Raw genomic sequence first — 18,291 nt, 5'->3', positions numbered from 1 at the left:
TCAGATGTCAGGGACGCCACGTGGCTGTGAGGTTGGGGACCATCCCAGGAGTGTCTGAGCACACTTTCAGCTAACATTATGATGTTAGGAATTACTTTTCAGGGTTATTGTTTCAATTTGCTACCTGCTAATGTGGAAGAGACCAAGCCTTTGGCTCTGAATTTAAACCTTAAACCATCGTCTCTGTGGCTTACAGGAGTTTCAGAGCAGAGGGGGTTGTCTAACCAAACAGGAATGAAGAGCATCCCGAGGACGTGTCTATATTTTAAAAAGAACACAGGAGGAACACAGGCCTATAAAGGTCACGTGAAAAATTTTAATCGAGTAACTTTATTCAAATAACTTCTATACCGAGAACTCAAAGAGTCATTTCAATGGGATGTTTCACTGACATTTGCTTTGAAGGGCAGTTAAGTGAAGCCAGTTCTCACATATTCTTGAGGATTAAAAACACACACACACACACACACACACACACACACACACACAGGAAGGGGGAAGATGGACAACTCTCTAAAATAACTCGGCTGTATGTCTTCAGCTTTCAATTTCTCTAATACAAAGTCACTTTTCTCTTCCATCTTGAAAGATGTGTTCTTTCCTTTAGGAAAAAAAAGAATGAAAATAGTTTCAGTAAAATTCCATTAGAATTCCCAAGCCATCAAAAGCATAACTGTTTTGTATCACGTTTGTGAGTCCGCTACAGACAGTAAAGGGGAAGGGATGTGAAACCCCACCTGATGGTAACCCCCTCCTGGGCAGCAGGGCAAGCGGGCGGTTACACCCACGGCCTTCGAATCCTGGCCTGGCCCCCGACACCCGGGTGAACCCAGGACTTATGAGGCTTCAGCTACATTCCCTTATTTGTGAAATAAGAGACAGAACCCGCCTGTTGGATGAAACCCTTCTCATCAACGGGTGCGTGCACGGATTAAGAACGTTCTCTACAGCCTGGCACCCAGACGTTAGCCATTAAAATCCCTTCTGTAGTCACAGCTCATGAAGCTTTGGTCCCTTTCCTCAAGACATTTGTAATTTAAGTAGGAAAACAAGGAAAAATGTGGAAAATGGTTAAGGATGTTTGTATCACAGTTTTAAGACGAAACTGCAAAAGGCGTCCAGGGGCGGCCACCATGACTTATCAAATTCCAGGGGCGCCCCGAAGGCCCCACAGAGGGCTGAGTCCTCCTCCAGGTGCTCCAATGGCAGGCAGAAGGCACTGCTCATGGCTGTGACCTTGGTGGGCCGTCCCTGCTCCAGGCACCCTCGCTGGGCAGGTGAACGAGAAGAGAGAGCCAGGCATCCAGAAGGGGATCTCCTGAGGTGGGAAGGTGGGTCGGGTGCTGGTGAGCCAGAAGAGGGCTGGAGAGTGACCCACTGGGCTCCAGGGGCTGAGCCAGCAGGTGGTGTGACCTGCCAGCAAATCTGGGGACGAGGTGGGAAAAGCCAGAGTTGAGCCTGAGGAGCCGGACGGACACTGCAGGAGCAGGTGCAGGCTTGGACGAGCGGGACCAGCAGACAAGGGAGCTCTGACATCTGACGGGTCAGGGGCTGGGGGACCCCGGGAATGGCTCTCACTTGAGGCGCTGCCTTCGTGACAACCCCTCTCAACTGAGAAGGGAGGTTATCCTGTAGGGTCACTGGTACCCACCCTCAAGTCTCCTTGGAGTCCCTGCCATGGTCCCTGAAAGCCTCGACCCCACAGGACTCCCTGTGGCTCCCACTTACCCTGCTGAGGGCCTGGTGTGAGGTGGGTGCAGGCAAAGAGCACAAGGCCCAGAAGAAAGGGAAAGGACCTCGTGCTATCCAGGGAGGGCCTCCTGGGGTGTGGGCGGCCCCCTCCCTTTCTGCTCCAGCTCCGTGTCTGGCCTCACCAAGGCCCTGGACCTCAATCCTTGACCAGAATAATCAATCACAATGCAGGTCTGGTTAATCTGACAAAGGCTACCACCCGCCTGGCTAAGGCCACGGGACGTGTTGGTGGCGGGAACGGCTTCGGGGAGCACAAGCCAGATGGTAGGTGGAGAAAACAGGAGCAGCCCAAGAAGTGGAAGAAGGAAGAAAGACCAGACCGCGATTCTGACCCTGACCCTGATGGAGCTGCAGGAGCCAGGGTGGCCGCTTACACGTTGTGCTCACTCGGAGGAGGCAGCTGGCTCCTGCACCCAGCCTCTGCTGTGCCCAAAGCACTGCAAGGTTTTTGCAAATATTCTCTGAGGGGAGCTGTGTGGGTCTGAACGCTGAGAAGTGTAAGCAAAGGCAGAGAAGGACCTGTGGGGTCTGAGGGGTGGGGACAGTGACAAATTGGGGCTTATCTCTGAGAGAAACGCACCTGCCCCTGGGATGGGATCACGGCACAAAGAGAACACGGGGCGTCCAGGGCACACGGGGTCCATCTGAACGACCGCCGAGGAGGGAGGAGGAAGCGGTCTACGCGGCCTCACTTACCCACACCACCAACGCACAAACCCCCAAATGTGCACTCGAGGAGTCACGTGTCTGAATCCCAGCCTGGGGATACACTGAAGTGCACGCTGGAAAGCCTGGCGCTCATGTGAAACAGGTGAACAACCTGCCGTGATGTGCAATGCCCACCCCCCCCAAGCTTCTCTGGAGAAAAGAGAGTGGCACACGCTTATCACTGAGGGGTCCGCACAAACCCAAGCGTAGGCCGAGGTAGGACAGCAGACGGACCTCCCCGTGGAGCACGGAGATCGTGGGCAGGGCAGGAGCGCGGGGCCGAGCAGGCCGCTCCCGCTGTCCCCAGGAAGGAATCCAGAAATAGAAGGAAAGTCACTATTTCCAGATCAGCTTTGTGGCAGCTGCTGCCTGAGACCAGGAGAGGCTGAGGACAGCCTGACGAGGACACGCAGCGCACCAGTGAGGCTTTTCAGAGAAGACCCCTGAACGCACTCCGGCGGGAAAGGTGTAAGACGTTCCCAGTCGGAACATTTTCGGCTCCACCTCGATGCGTCTTACACACGAACGTGCTCTTGGTATAAATGCTCGTTTCAGAGGAAGGAAAAGAATTTGGGAGAAAGCTTGGAAACTGAATGCAGAAGAATCCTATTGCAAAACACCCACATTCAACCAACAGAAACGCACCTTCTCTTCCCAGGAGGGCTGGCGAGGGCTGGGCTCTGGCCCGGCCTCAGGGTGGCCTGGCCCACCACACGCGACGAATCCGGGGAACTGGCCCACTGTCCATACAGCAAGGAGTCTGATAACTGGCGTCTCTTTGGAGGGGACTGGTGGGCCCTCCTGGCTGTAAGCATGAAGCACTCGAGTGTGGTTGAGCCCGGCGTGCTTTCTCTGCTCCGCTGGGGTGATGCTGACAGCTTTGGGGGACCCTGGAAGCCAGAGTCTGGGTTTAATTTTTCTAAGATGCCTCCTTTTGGATACGGGACTTCCACACTTGATCTCTCTGGAGGTGCTCCGATACGTAAAGGCGCCTGGGTCTGCTTTGGCGATTTCTGGCAATACTCTCGATGAAGCTTGTCAAATTTTTCTTTTATTTCACTGTAACGATCCCTTCCACAGCTTAGAGGCAGTACCCCTGCTACTGAGCTAGTTCTGCCGGGGGATAGTGACTTTCCAAGTATTCCAAGATTGTTTCTTTGAGAAAGAAGGTCCAGCATCTGCTCAGAGCGGCTGAGACTCTGCGCGGAGCTGGTCTCTGGAAGCGAGGGAGGGGAGCTCCTCCTCTGCAGGCGTCTCCCTGCTCCAATAGCTCCTTCACCCAGGTCCTCAAAAGCCTCATTTGACCTCTTGGCTTCGGCTCTGCCGAAAAGCCCGCTGAGCCTGCGGGTTTCTAAGCCCTGGGGGCCGCGAGGGCTCGCTGGGCCACCCCTGTACATGGCCACAGCCGAGGGTCCCGGGGGGGCAGTCAGGCAGGGCTGCTTCCCGGGGCTGGGGCAATATTCCTGATGAAGCTTATCAAATTTGATTTCAATTTCCCTGTAACGATTCCCTCCCTTGCCTGGCAGTACTCCTGGTCTGGAAAGGATTTTTACAGGAGAAATTAACCATTTTAATGCCATGAATCTATTTTCCTGATCAAGATGACGCACTGCCCTGGCATCTCCGTAAGTCATCGAAGAACTCCTCTGGGACATTAAACTCCTTAGCCCCTTAAACTCCCTCCAACTTGGATCTAATTTGCAGACCTCGAGTTTGTTTACTTTAGGAAAAGCTTTTTCCATTTTTAAATCTGCTTTCTGGCCAGAAGCATCTAGTACGTTCTCACAATCTCTTAACACTTTCCTATTCTTCCCTGGCTCAGAACAGGGAGGGAGTCTGTCCTGGGGACCCCTCCGAGAGGGCCCGGCTCCCCGGCAACGCGTCCTGTTCATTCTGCTCTTACACTTGTGCCTCCGCCTGGAGTTCCAGCTGTGAGCGATGAACGAGGTTTTGGTGGAGATGATGCACGACGGCTTTGTGCTCAGCAGCCGGCTCATGGAGTGCAGCATGCCTGCGTACAGGTCGCTGATCGTCACGTCACAGATGTTGTCGGCCTCAAGGGGTGGGCTGCTTGAGAAGCTGCTCCCCCCGGCCCCGTGTAGCCAGAGACTGTCGCTTCTAGGCACCAGGGCCAGGTCTGCCGAGCAGGGGCGTGAAGGATCACACTCTCTGGGACATGAAGCTGGCTCAGCTGGGTCGCCAGGACTCTCTCCAGACACGTCACAGCACCCTGGAGGAAAACATACACAAAGTGATGTGCGTGCGTGTCATCTGCAGAGACCACGCAAGTAAAGGAGGGTGGATCATGACCATGACGCTGTTTTTAAGCAATACAAAAACCAAGACAGAAAGTCCAGGAGAATGTGGGAATAGATTCTTCTCAGAGCTTTCTTTCTAGCTATCAAACTTAAACCCAAACTTCCCTAGAGGGGCCTTCCTTCCCCAGGTGATGGTTTACACGCTGGATGCCTTTTCAAAGTCTCACTAGAAACAAAACAGTGACACTGTCTACCTGCGGGGCTGGGGAAGCAGGGGAAGGCACAGGGCTCCCGAGACAGTTCTTCATGCAGACTTAACTTTCAGATCATGTTAAATGTGTTATGTATTTAAGAAATAATATTAAGGGACACCTGGGTGGCTCAGTGGTTGAGCGTCTGCCTTCATCTCAGGTCATGATCCCGGGGTCCTGGGATCGAGTCTCACATCGGGCTCCCCACAGGGAGCCTCCTTCTCCCTGTGCCTGTGTCTCTGCCTCTGTGTCTCTCATGAATAAAAAAATAAAATCTTAAAAAAAAAAAAAAAAAAAAAAGAAAGAGAGAAAATTAAACCAAAGATAAGGAGAACCCTTAAAGCAAAAACAGACGCAGAAAGGACCCAGGTGCATATCAAATAAATAACGGAAAGAGGGATACGGTCTGAGGATCAAAGAGCTGCTTGGAACTCCGGAACCTTCCTTAGCAGGTTGTCGGCAAGTGGTGGCAGGGGCTGTGACTCCAAACGGCTCCACGCTGCACAACCAACCAGATGAACACAGGGTTTTGGTGCTGGGGGTCAGCGGGGCTGGAGCCGGGGTGAGGGGATGAAGTGCTCAAAACTGACGGGTTTTGAGCACTTCAAATATATATGCAACAACACCAACAGGTGCACATGGGAGGAATGGCAGGACCAGAAAAATGTGGCTTTGCAGCAGGACTCAGGTAGGAGTTGTGGCCTGACGCCCAAACCACGGGATGTGAGGATTGTGGGGACCCAAGTGATCTCAAGGGGGCACCCAGACAACTCTGGGGGAGGGAGAAACCTGGGGGATCCTTCCTTGGCTAAGTGCCCAGGCTTATGCATCTCCAACAACGGGACAGAGAGACGGGATGTCCTCGGAGAACACATCATCACCTATGTAGTATTTGTGCCAAAAATGTTTAACCTGAACTTAACCTTGAGAATGTCCAGAGAAGTCCAAATTGAGGGACTTCTGGAAAATTATCAGTGGACAGGACTATTCAGGGAGTCGTGATAGGAAAGGTGCCGACAGTGACAGCACACACGGCCCAGGGGCCTCCTGGCCTGTGCCGGGCCTACCGCGGCTGTGGGGGCTCCCTGTTCTTAGGAGACCAGCAGCACATATGTGAGTGCAGGTCGGTGCACATCGCGTGTGAGCATGGGTGCAGCACGGATACGCAAATGCCACAAAATGTGGATTGTTACGTGTCAGCAAAGGAGGTTCACTGTGGGAGTCCTGTGTTTCTGGAAAATCAAAAAGTTTCACAGCAGCAATTAGCATGCTGGAATCCCAGAGGAAAAAAAGCAGTTCATTGGTTAAATATGAATAATCTGCTGTCTCTAACAGTTTATGTCCATGAAACATGAACGAGAGCAAAAGGGTGCCCAGTGTTAAGGGCGCCGCTGAGGGGCGCCGTGGCTGTGAATGAGGGACACAGTTCATGCAAAGGTTCTATGTCACACTCACCATGGGCAGGTGTGGCAGGTAAGGCTGATGAAGGGATCAGCGTCACATGGGCGTCCTCTCCATCTCCATCAGTGCGCTGAAATCAAAGCACAGGGTTCTAACATAATCACCACGTGGAGGCGCCCTAAGATGCCCCCCATGGCCAGTGCCGTGCGGGAGGGATGGTGAGAGCCACTCCTTGACAACCACAGGCTGTGCATCTGAGCGCGGCCGCAGAGGTGACAAGCATGACTGCACTCACAGTGGCCACTGCCTCCAGCGGTGGTGGGAAGAAGTGTCTTAGGACAATCAGGGAGCTTGGTCAACGTGGTCCCCAGGGGGCCCCCAGGGAACCACTGCCACCACGCACCTGCCAGGACGCCCCTGCTGCCCTGGGATAAAGGGAAGGCCTTTTCCAGTACATTCGCCAAGTCAGTGGTCCTCAGACACAGCCTCCTCACTGGTCAGCAGCACAGTGAGAAAAAGTCTATGTTCCTGTGAGGTTTGCTGCCTTTGAGATAAATTACTCATCCCACGACACATGCCTCCTAGTTATTTGGTATGAAAACGTCCTTTATCAGAACTTAGAAAATAGAGCTGGCGTTCTTGCTCTTTGTCAGGCCAAGCTCTGACAGACGGCTGCAGTGGAGTGTGGCGGGCATCCACGCTGTGAGGGCCCGGCGGGGCTGCCCACACCTCACACAGGTGCAGTGGGGACCCTGCTGCCAGTGCCAGCCCCGGTCACACCAGAGCAGCAAGGGGTGGGAGCCGTCACTCCCCTGTCACTGCCCCCAAGGGGGGGTGGGGCCCTCTACATTTCTGTGAGCTGCCCCAGAACAGTGGGCCATGAGGGCACACCCCAGGAGCTTCCCTGATCGCCACTGCCCCGGAGGACCCAGAGCGCTTCCTCAAGAACAGAAGTCTGCAAGGCCACGAATGAAATGGGTTAAAAACTTGCTCGCAAGGCTCCTTACAGGCTCCATGAAGAGTGAACAAGCTCCATGGAGAGTGAACAAAAAAACCTGATTAGTGGACCTTGATGTGTCTTAGGGATTCGATTATATGAAGATACATCCCGGGAAGCACGTTACCTCTGACCAGCCTTCGTCCTGCAGCAGTATATCCACTTGGGTCAAGTATTTCCTCCTTAACTCATTTTTCAAAGGGCTCCAAGGCGCTGCAGGCTGATAGAAAAGACAATCAGTATTCTTAAGAGCTCTGGGGTCTGGATGTGCTCTTGGATTCTAGAACAAACCAGCAAGTTGGTTCATCACGCATCAGTAAATGAAGTTCCACAGATGGCACCGCAAAGTGGTCCAGGCCCTCTGAAAAGCCACCTGACCCAGAAATGGAACTTTAGATAATGTACCCAGTGGCAACAATCCCCAAGAAAGTTAAAAAAAAAAAAAAAAAAAAAAAAAGATCAAAAACAAAAAAGAAAAGAAAAAAAGAAAATAATTGAAAACAATCTGAATGTTCTTAGGTGAGTCCAGGGCTCAACTATTAGAATTAGCCTCCATCAGTATGTTTCTAAGACAAGATGCTCAGCAGTTTGGCTCGGGAGGCAGGAGGCACCAGCTCTCCGTCCCCCCTCCGCCCGCCGCCCACTGCACCAGGTACCTGGAGTCTCGACCTTTGCTCTGCAGCTGAGTGGGATGCAGGCAGGGGATCTCTCTCTCTCTCACAGACAGACAGACACACACACACACACACACACACACACACGGTTCAGGATGCTCCTTATTGCTGGGCCCACCTCTGTCCTACTTAGGAAGGTACCCCCTCCAATCCCCCAGGGTCACTACCTTATTCTAGTTAGACACTAGAAGTCACACATTGGGTAAATGGGCCAACTCTGCACAAAAAGAGCAATTTTAGAGAAAAACCTCACACTGGCTATCGTAGCGTCTGATTTGGGCCAGGAAAGGCGCCCGCTAGACGAAGTTCTGTATTCTGATGGAGGGAAGGTGAGATCAGATCCTGACAGGTGGGGAGGACAGGTGGTTTCTGGGACCACGGGGGCATTCTGGGAGGCAGAGCAGTGGCCTGATTACAGGACTTTACATGGGCCCACATGGGCTTCCAAGGGCTGAGCTGGAAATATTTCCCAGAAACAACCTCCTCCTGACATTGCCTGTCCGGACAAAGACCAACGTAGAACCTAACTTTCAGTACGGTGTGCTCGGTCAAGGGTAAGGGCACACTGCAAATTGTGACTGTTCCATCCCAACATGTATGCATGTCCAGGAAATTGGGCTTGGACTGGAGGCAGTAATGGCTGTTGCACGCTAGACAGGAGGAGGACCAGAGACGTGAGGGGTTCTATTAGCCAAAGAGCGAGCCTCCAAAGAGGGCAAGACAGACATTGGAAATGAGGATGTGCGTTTGCACCCCGATCTCCAGCTCGGTTCCTTCATTCCAACAGGCAGGGCTTACCATGAAGGACCCAGCAATCACATCTTCCTGATAGAAAGATGCATCATCATTGTTGTTTGAATCTAAAAGCGAAAAAAGGAAATCTCAGTGAGAATTTTAAAGAAAGCTAGCATTTTCCTCTTAAGGATACTTCTTGCACCACTAGAGTATGTTCTAGAGTTCTCCCTTTAATTAGGACATAGCCATCTGTTGCTCTGATTACTAGTAATGCAACAAACTCCTCAGAACGGGACTATGCCTCAAGTGGTGGAAACCAGAGAAGCAGGTTGACTGATTAGATTTTATTTATTTATTCATGAAAGACACAGAGAGAGAGGCAAAGACAAGAGAAGTAGGGTCCATGCAAGGAGCCCGATATGGGACTTGATCCTGGCACCCTGGGATCATGCCCCAAGCCGACAGCAGATGCTCAACCACTGAGCCACCCAGGCATCCCTATTTATTTATTTTTAAAATTTTATTTATTCATTTGAGAGAGAGGGGACAGCAGGGGAAGGGCAGAGGGAAAGGGAGAAGCAGGCTCCCCGGCGAGCAGGGAGCCCAATGTGGTACTTGATCCCAGGACCCTGAGATCATGACCTGAGTTGAAGGCAGATGCTTAACCCACTGAGCCACCCAGGTGCCCCCGGAGAAGCACTGTGTCCCCTTGAGCTCCTTCAACGGCTCTGATACCAGGAGCTGAGTCGCTACCACCACAGACCTATCCTGTGATGATGTAAAGTTCCCCACCAGTTGCCTGGCAGGCCAACCGCTGGCACGGGCTGGTGAACACTTGGAATGTGGCTTGTGAGGCTGGGGAACTTAATTTTTAATTTTCAATTACTTTGAACAGCCACAGGTGACTAGTGCCCTCATGCACCGATGGCGGGGATCAGCAGGTTCCCCCAGAACAGGCTGGGTGGGGGTCTGGGCAGCGAGACTGGCCTGGGGCAGGAGGGGAGGCCCCTCAGAGAACAAGAGGGAAAGAAGACATCGCACGGAAGTCAGCAGTTCAAACACCGCCCTGTGGGGGCAAATCTGAAGTCTTGTGAAATTCCTGAGATTATTTTTTTTTAAAGGGGGGGGCAATAAGTTAAGAAACTAATTAATGGGAGAGCGTGTGTCCGTTATTCAGGAATGTCTGAGTGCTGTTCAGGTGTCAAGTACCATGGGGTAACGGAGGAAGACGGCTGTTTTGGGGAGCACAGAAGGAAGTGGCAGGCACTTTAAGATGCTCTCGCTTTTAATATAGCTTCGGGGAGAAGTCAGAGTGGGGGGATCTGGGATATAAATGCTGGGACCGGGATGCAAGCCCCCACCCCCGACCCCGTGGCCTGGCTCAGGGACACTCACCCGTTCCCAGGCCTTGTGCGCAGGACACGGGAAGCCTCGGGCCTTGGGCGCTGGCTCCTTCGGGGCTGCCCCCGCTCCGGCTGACCCACTCCACCAGGGAGTCCTCAAAATCAGGAAGTGGATAAAGACAGGCCCGATTCAGTCACGACACACTTCAAGGCCATTGTGCAGTACCAACCCTACAATCCTTCCTTTAGGGTCTGAGAGAACAGGGTTTCACAGGCTTCTCTTCTAGCACTTTCCCGCATAAAGGGCCCCGAGGCGGGTGCAGAGGTTCCCCTCAGGGAGAACAGCTTTCTTCCTCTGGCTGTGGCTTGGGCTGCTCCTCCCAGAGCCCCTCGGGTGGTGAGGGGCAGAGCAGGTGAAGCAGAAGCAAGGGCGGGAATGCAGGGGCCAGACCCCGGCCCAGGGGGGGCGACAACACAAACCAAAAGGCCACGGGCCAGCCTTGGCACTAGGTCTGCAGGTAGAACCCGGAAATCTGAGAGGCCCTGGGGGACTTTCTATGACCCTGTGCAGGAGGAAGGCAGTTCTCAGGGGCAGTCAGCCCTCATGATGGGACACACCCCGCGGGGGTGGCGGGGGGGGGCCGTGTTCCGCTCTCCACACCAGGCCTGTACCCCTGGCCTCGCTGACAATCCTGATGAATGCCCTCAATGGGTTCTCGTTAGTGCAACTTGAATATTCGAGACACCAGGTTGGCCAAAGGATCTCAGGAACCGTGTCACCTTGTAGGGACAGGAATGAGAACACGGTGAGGCCTGTCCCTTCAGGGATGATCCCTGGGTGTCACCTCAGGATCAGGGGAATTTGTGCCTGTCTGTGCACACCAGGAGGTAGAGGAAACTTGCCTTGGGAATGTCGCCCCCTTTGGCTCAGGTAAGGAGGGACTGGGTCACCTAGGACAACACACAGGAGGGACCTGTGGAGTCTGCAGGGCTGCTCCGTGGGCTGCTGTGTCTGGAAGTGAGGCGGAACTTGATTTGAGAATTGTGGGGAGGCGGCCCATGGGGGATGACCCCTGATGACCAGAAGCTCTGGGGGCTTCAAAGAGAATCTGGGCCTTGTGTCAGGACCAAACTGACAGGTCGACACATGCACAGCCCACTGTGGCTGACGGCCTCCTACAGCCTCCAGGCAGGCATCTCGGGGGTGTGTGTGTGTGTGTGGGGTGGGGTGGGGGGTGGGCAGCAGACTACCTGGGTGTCTGGGAAAAGAAGGCAGATTCGGGCACAGTCACTCATAGTAACTTCCGGGGACTGCAGACATCTGAGTGGTCAGCACAGGTGACGCCCAGTTTCCTAATCCTAGGAGCTTAAAATTCTATAGACCCCAGGCAGGGACGCTCCTACATTTTAAGCAAAAACCTTAAATAAATGTCCAAATGGAAGCACCTTGCTACCTGGTCTGATCGGTGGGCATCATTACTACACTAAATTTAGGATGCAAATCCTTTGACCTAATAATCCTACCTCCTGGCACCTATTAATAAGGCGTAGTATCAGCAATGGGAAGAGACAAGGATGGTCCTCTGAGGAGTATCTGTAACAGGTGTCTTATAAATAAGGTTTCACGGGAACACAGCCATGCCTGCCCGTTTACGTGGGGCATACGGCAGCCTTCCCCTCACAATACAGAGCAGAGCAGCTGCGACCACATGGCCCCCAAAGCCTGAAATACTTATCACCTGGCCCTTCATCTGAAGTGTGCCGATCTTGATTACTAAGAAAGGAAGGGGCAAACAGCTAACTATCTACAAGAGCTGTTTTTTAAAAAAGGTAATTGAATTATACAGTGGATGATGAAAAAGAAAGGTTCACAATGTATATGTGAACACGTATGTGGAAAAAAAAGAGGGTAAAAAACACGTGTATTATAAACAGGAATTACATTATACTAAAATATCATTAGTGACGAAGGAAGTCGGGTTGATTCTAATAGTTACGTGTATTTCTAAGATTTCTACAACTAAATGCATTATGTGTGTGATGAGACTAATCGGGAAGAAATTTTATTTCAGAATTGCTGTTAAAAAAAAAAGGCTTGGGGAATTCTAACCCTGACGTTTTCATTCTGGGGTACTGGCTTCCTGGCTGGGAAGCAGTAAGGGAATACCAGACATCCTTGCAAAAACTACTGCAGCAAGACTCTGTGGGTCTCCCAGGGGGAAGGCAAGCTGTACTGGCTCCTCCTGTGAACATAACAGGCCACCTCGCCAGTGTCCATGGCCAGATTTGGGAAAAACCACCCTTGGCTTTTCCAAGGTAGCTTAGGGGGGGAAAGAAGTGCGTGACCCTGAACCCTCTTCCTAATCTCTTCCCCTAGCAGAAGAGAAAAGAGGCAGGTTTCTTTCCTCAGTGAAACTGGGTTGGGTCTTTTCTGTAAGAATCCAACAAAGTAAGCTCCTGCTGGGGCAGGGGTGGGTTTCTCCTACTGGCCAGCCCTGCGAGGGTTGGGGGAGGCGCCCTGTTGTCAAGAGCCCCTCAGTCCACAGCAGAGGAAACAGGGTCAGCTCCTCCTGGTCCCTGACAAGCCAGAGATCAGCTCCCCCGGGGACCTCGAAAGGCTCCTGGTGCAGCCACAGCTGACCCACACCTTAATCCACATCCATATGCCTGCAGGGCAGCGCGTGTGGGAGGTATGATTTGATGTTAAGTACCTGGATTTGTCCTTTGTTTGTCTCCTTTACCAGTCCTCCTCCCCAAATTCTCAATCCTTCAGAAAAGAAATAAAATAAAAATTACCAGCTAAGTAATCATCAACTGTGGAATTTCCCTCCAATCTGCATTCAAAGAGAACCAAAGGGACAGGCAAAAAAAAAAAAAAAAAAAAAAAAAAGGTGTAACACTGAAAGCAAGCCACACTTGTGATGATATTCTGTTGTTTTTCATCTTTGTGAGGTTGAAGGTTTTTTTTCTTGAAATTAAGGTTGGACAAAAATCTGTTATTAACGAAACTTTCCTACCTCGTAGGCAGGAGTTCATTCAATTCTATCGTTAAGCCAGAGTCAACTGGGAACAAGGAACATACAACTGCCGAGTACCGTCCTCACAGTATGTAACTTGAGAGCAATCTACGTACTACATATAGACCGGGAGCACTTTTTGAGGGCAATCTCTCTACCCCATACCCCGCAAGGGAGTGCTTTCTGAGGACAATCTGTACATACGGAGCAAGGCCTAAGCACGGGGGTGAACACTGAGATGTGGGCGTCCCGCCACTTACTAGCAGAACCTGGGCAAGCATGCTTAGTCCCTCCCTAAACCTCCACTTGCCCCCAGGTAAATTCAAAGTGAGTAAGAAGGGATCCCTGGGTTGAGATGGTTGCTAAGACGATACCAGCAGCAAGATACCAGCAGCAAGCGTTGACGGGGTGGGTGCTTGCAGCGTTCCAGGCTCTAAACCCTTTGCACGTACACTGTATTTAGTATTGACAACTCACGTTTATGGACCGTGTAGAGTACTCCTAACTCCCTAGGGTGTAGGCACTCACCAAGTTCATGTGCAGATGGAGACACAGTGGCAAGAAGTAGGTTAAGTAACCAAGCCCAGGCTGCTCAGCTAAGTGGTGGGGCCAGGCTGCGAACCCAGGGGAGTGGCTCTCTGTGCTCCTGACCACTAAGCCATGTGGCCTTTCTGGGACAGAGTGACGCTGAGCCAATGTGCTAAGTCAAGGCTTTGCCAGTTTGGCTGAGCGACATGGGGCTAGTTCCCGAACCTCTTGATATAAAACAACGACCCTAAGAACAGTACCTGCCTCAACGGGTTGTCGAGAATCAAACACATGAGATTCTCAGAAGCATAGGACACACGGTTAGCTGTCAGCACATGTGAACAACTGTTCGTTACTTCCCAACGGTCTTCATAATAATCAGTGTGGGAGTGTTAGCTACATGCTACACCCTATGGTCAACAATTCCTGCCACAAGCGGGGGTGGCTCAGTTAATACTCCAAGTCAAATGGGTCAAATGGCAGTCACTGGACGCGTTTACTAGGGCCGGGCCCTGTTCAAGAGCTCCACAAGCACATTCATGCAACTTAAAACATCCCCGTCAAGCGGATGGTATCATCTTCCCATCTGACAGCTGAAGGAAGGCCGCCACCCCTGCACGGCAACCAGCCCATGACTGGACACGTGGCCAGGCAGGGGCATTTCCAGCCAGCAGGCATCTATGCACCTGCGGAATTCTGTTTTAGTAAGTAATTCTGCCAGAAAGAAGTAATTTAAGTCATTTCTAGGTTCAAGGAACTAGTCAGATTTTAGTTCCTTACTAGGAGAACCAAGTTTACTTTCCTAAGAGAGCAAGGACAGCACTGCAGACTCTGGAAAGGTGCTACTCTGTTCACATTGTAAATATGCAGGAGGAGGGGATGACTCCGTACCCTGGGGTGTCTCATAGGTCAGCGTGGACATCTGCACCAGCGGGGCATCCTCGAAGGGCTGGTTGTACTGCGGGAGAGAAAGGGGCATCCCTCAGGTTCGAGGGGCGGCGGTGGGGGAGCCCCCCACTGGCCTCCCTCCCTCTCGCCCACCAACCACCTCCCCCCAGCACCCCCAGGCCCGCCTCCTCCTCTCCACTCCTGTCTGCCCCCCCTCCCGCCCCTCCGCCCTCCAATCTCCCCCTGCCCCCTCCGCCTCCTCCTTACCCGAGCCCCTCAATCTCCCCCTGCCCCCTCCGCCCCCCTCCTTACCCTACCCCCCCAACCTCCCCTCTGCGCCCTCAGCCCCCGTCCTTACCCCACCCCCCCAACCTCCCCCCTGCCCCCTCCGCCCCCGTCCTTACCCCACCCCCCCAACCTCCCCCCTCGTCCTTAACCCCACCCCCCAACCTCCCCGCTCCCCTCCGCCCCCTCCTTACCCCACCCCCCAACCTCCCCCCCCCCCCTCCCCCCCCGTCCTTACCCCCACCCCCCCCAACCTCCCCCCTCATCCTTAACCCCCCCCAACCTCCCCCCCCCTTACCCCCCCCCCCTCCACCCTCCCCCCCCTACCCACCCCCCCCCCGCCCCCTCTGCCCCCGTCCTTACCCCACCCCCCAACCTCCCCCGCCCCCTCCGCCCCCCTCCTTACCCCACCCCCCCAACCTCCCCCTGCCCCCTCCGCCCCCCCCTTACCCCACCCCGCCAACCTCCCCCCGCCCCCGTCCTTACCCACCCCCCCAACCTCCCCCTGCCCCCTCCGCCCCCCACCCGTCCTTACCCCACCCCCCCAACCTCCCCCCTCGTCCTTAACCCCACCCCCAACCTCCCCCCCCCCTCCGCCTCCCTCCTTACCCCACCCCCCCAACCTCCCCCCGCCCCCTCCGCCCCCCTCCTTACCCCACCCCCTAACCTCCCCCCTGCCCCCTCCGCCCCCGTCCTTACCCCACCCCAACCTCCCCCCTCGTCCTTACCCCACCCCCCCCAACCTCCCCCTGCCCCCTCCGCCCCCGTCCTTAACCCACCCCAACCTCCCCCCTGCCCCCTCCGCCCCCCTCCTTACCCCACCCCCTAACCTCCCCCCTGCCCCCTCCGCCCCCGTCCTTAACCCACCCCAACCTCCCCCCTGCCCCCTCCGCCCCCGTCCTTACCCCACCCCCAACCTCCCCCCGCCCCCTCCGCCCCCTCCTTACCCCACCCCCCAACCTCTCCCCGCCCCCTCCGCCCCCCTCCTTACCCCACCCCCCCAACCTCTCCCCGCCCCCTCCGCCCCCCTCCTTACCCCAGCCCTACAATCTCCCCCTGCCCCCTCCGCCCCTCTCCTTACCCCACCCCCCCAGGCCCGCGTCCTCCTCTCCACTCCCGTCCCCCTTCCCCTTCCGCCCCGCCGCCCCCGCGCTCGGGCTCCCCAACCCCGTTTCCCCCCTCCGGCCCTGGCCGCCCCGCCGCCCCGCCGCCCCTCCTGCACTGGGCCGGGTGGGGGGTCCCACCTTCTCTAGCAGCCGCTGCATATGCCTCTGGAAGCGGCGGCGGCTGTCCCGGAGCTGCCACAGCAGCCTGTCCTCCCCGCGGAGCCGGCCCTCCATGGCCCGCCGACACCCGCCGCCCTCTGCAGCGGGAAGCGGGACCGTGGCTCCTCCCGCGCCCCCGGTTCAAACAGCGACTCCCGCCCCCTCTGCCTGCCTTCCGACTGCCTATTGGCTGGTGCAGAGAGGCCGGGCGCTGATTGGGCCTTTCAAACGCGTTTGCGCATCTTTCTTCCGGCCAATCCGCTGCCGAGTTTTCGGCCCCGCCCCCGCCCGCGCAGGGGCGAAAAGGAGGGTGTGGGGTCCGCCACTGCGCCTGCGCCGGATGCAGGCTGTGCTGGCGCTGCAGGTGCAGGGTCTTCTGAAAAACCGAGAATCCTGCGAAATACGGATGATTCTTAGTTGTGCACTTGAGATGTCTGGGTGATTGCGGGGCGGGGAAGGGGGCTGGGCCCCGGGCCGTGCGCACTTAGGACCCCGGGGATCCAAGAGGACACCGTTACAGAGGGAGGAAAGCGAACGTATATTTAAGAAGAAATACCGTAAATGTGGCAGGATCCTGGAAAATAATATTTTTATTAACCTTCTGGCGCACTTTTTTTTTTCCGCACCTTTTTTCTTACATAGTTTTTGAGTGCTTACTTAAAGACTGGAGGTGGCTATACTTAATTCTGGACTAAATCAACTTTATTATTATTATTATTTGAAAAGATTTTATTTATTTATTCATGAGAGACACAGAGAGGCAGAGGGAGAAGCAGGCTCCCTGCAGGACTCAATCCCAGGCCCCAGGGGTCACGCCCTGAGCCAAAGGCAGATGCTCAACCACTGAGCCACCCAGGTGCCCCTGGACAAAGTCAACTTTAAAGCAAAGACTAATAAGAGACAAAGAAAGGTGTTACATGAGATAAGGAAGTCAATCTAATAAGACGGTGTAACATGTAAATATGTATGCACACAACGTAGCACCTAAATCCATAAAGCAAATATTAACAGGCCTGAAGAGAGAAATAGCAGTACAGTAATAGTAGGGGACTTTAGTATTCCACTTACATCAACGGAGATACATCATCCAGACACAAATCACTAAGGAAACATCAGCCTTAACTGATATGTTAGATCAGATGGATTTGGGTATATATGGAGCCTTTCATCCAAAAGCAACAACACACATTCTTCTCAAGGGCACGTGGAGCATTCACCAGGACAGACTGTGTGTTATAAGGCCACAAAACAAGTCTTAATGAATTAAAGAAGATTGAAATTATCAACCATCTTTTCTGGCCATTGAAACTAAAAATCAATCACACGAAGGATGCTATAAAATGTCATAACTTTGAGCACTGTTAGGTCCCTTAGATGGGGCTCTTCACATCCTCTCAGCCTGTACCCCAATCCTCTTAGGCCATCAGGAAGAAATTAAGGAAAAAAAAAAAAAGGAAGAAATTAAGGGAGAAGTAGCGGGTGAGAACTTTGGGGCGCATGGAGTGTAAGTGTCCAGGAAATGTATTGTGATGGGCACAGAGTGTGCTGGATGGATCTGCCTTCAAGACGCCCCAGCTGCCGGCAGGGCTATCTGCAGGTGCTGTCAGGGGTTACCTCTCGGTTGCAGGGGAGCCCCTTGCCCATGGTGTGCAGCCTGAGGGGGGCCCAAATTCACTGACAAATCTGGGTGGGAATAGGAGGGCTGGGCCACTTTACTCCAAAGGGGGACAGCTCTGATGGTTCATTCCAGCTCCTGACCTCTCCCTGGAACGAGTGGAGAAACCCGTCTTGTTTTGATTCTTTCCCTCCCTTCTACAGGGGTCAAGCTGAAAGGTACTTCCCAGCAGACACCCTACCCTGCACAATAACTCAGTCTGATCTCTGGAGGACCCAACCTGTAACAAGGGTCTCGCTTGCAAGTGGCCACTGAATCAACACATTCAATTTCTTGCTTTTGGAATTTTTGCAGATAGGCTGTTTTTTTCCTCCCCCTCCCTTGGGAGTGTTCAGAAGTTTAACCTGATGTTCCTTCAATTCTGTGTTTCCACAAAATAAATAAATAAATAAATAAATAAATAAATAAATAAATAAATAAATAAAAATTCTGTGTTTCCACACAAGTTAGTTTCAAACATTTAACTCACCATGTTTAGAGATTTGAGACTTCAAAATTGGCCTCTCCTAGGGCG

General features: G+C 53.6%; 1 protein-coding gene across 1 annotated transcript; it reads right to left on the bottom strand.

Moving 5' to 3' along the window:
- Positions 1–422: 422 nt before the first annotated feature.
- Positions 423–17,746, bottom strand: LOC121497064 (Holliday junction recognition protein). The gene is made up of 11 exons (XM_041766109.1): positions 17,717–17,746; positions 16,283–16,478; positions 16,082–16,200; positions 14,556–14,622; positions 12,831–12,886; positions 10,172–10,274; positions 8,840–8,901; positions 7,495–7,587; positions 6,425–6,500; positions 3,106–4,690; positions 423–601 (listed from the first exon to the last, which is right to left on the bottom strand). Exons 1-11 carry the CDS (start codon positions 17,744–17,746, stop codon positions 565–567), a joined length of 2,424 nt encoding a protein of 807 aa, XP_041622043.1. The 3' UTR covers positions 423–564.
- Positions 17,747–18,291: the final 545 nt, after the last annotated feature.

Source organism: Vulpes lagopus, chromosome 8, assembly GCF_018345385.1.
Source record: "Vulpes lagopus strain Blue_001 chromosome 8, ASM1834538v1, whole genome shotgun sequence".
Lineage (NCBI taxonomy): Eukaryota > Metazoa > Chordata > Mammalia > Carnivora > Canidae > Vulpes > Vulpes lagopus.
Note: the sequence above shows the minus strand (reverse complement) of the source record. Positions and strands in the feature narration are given on the sequence as shown.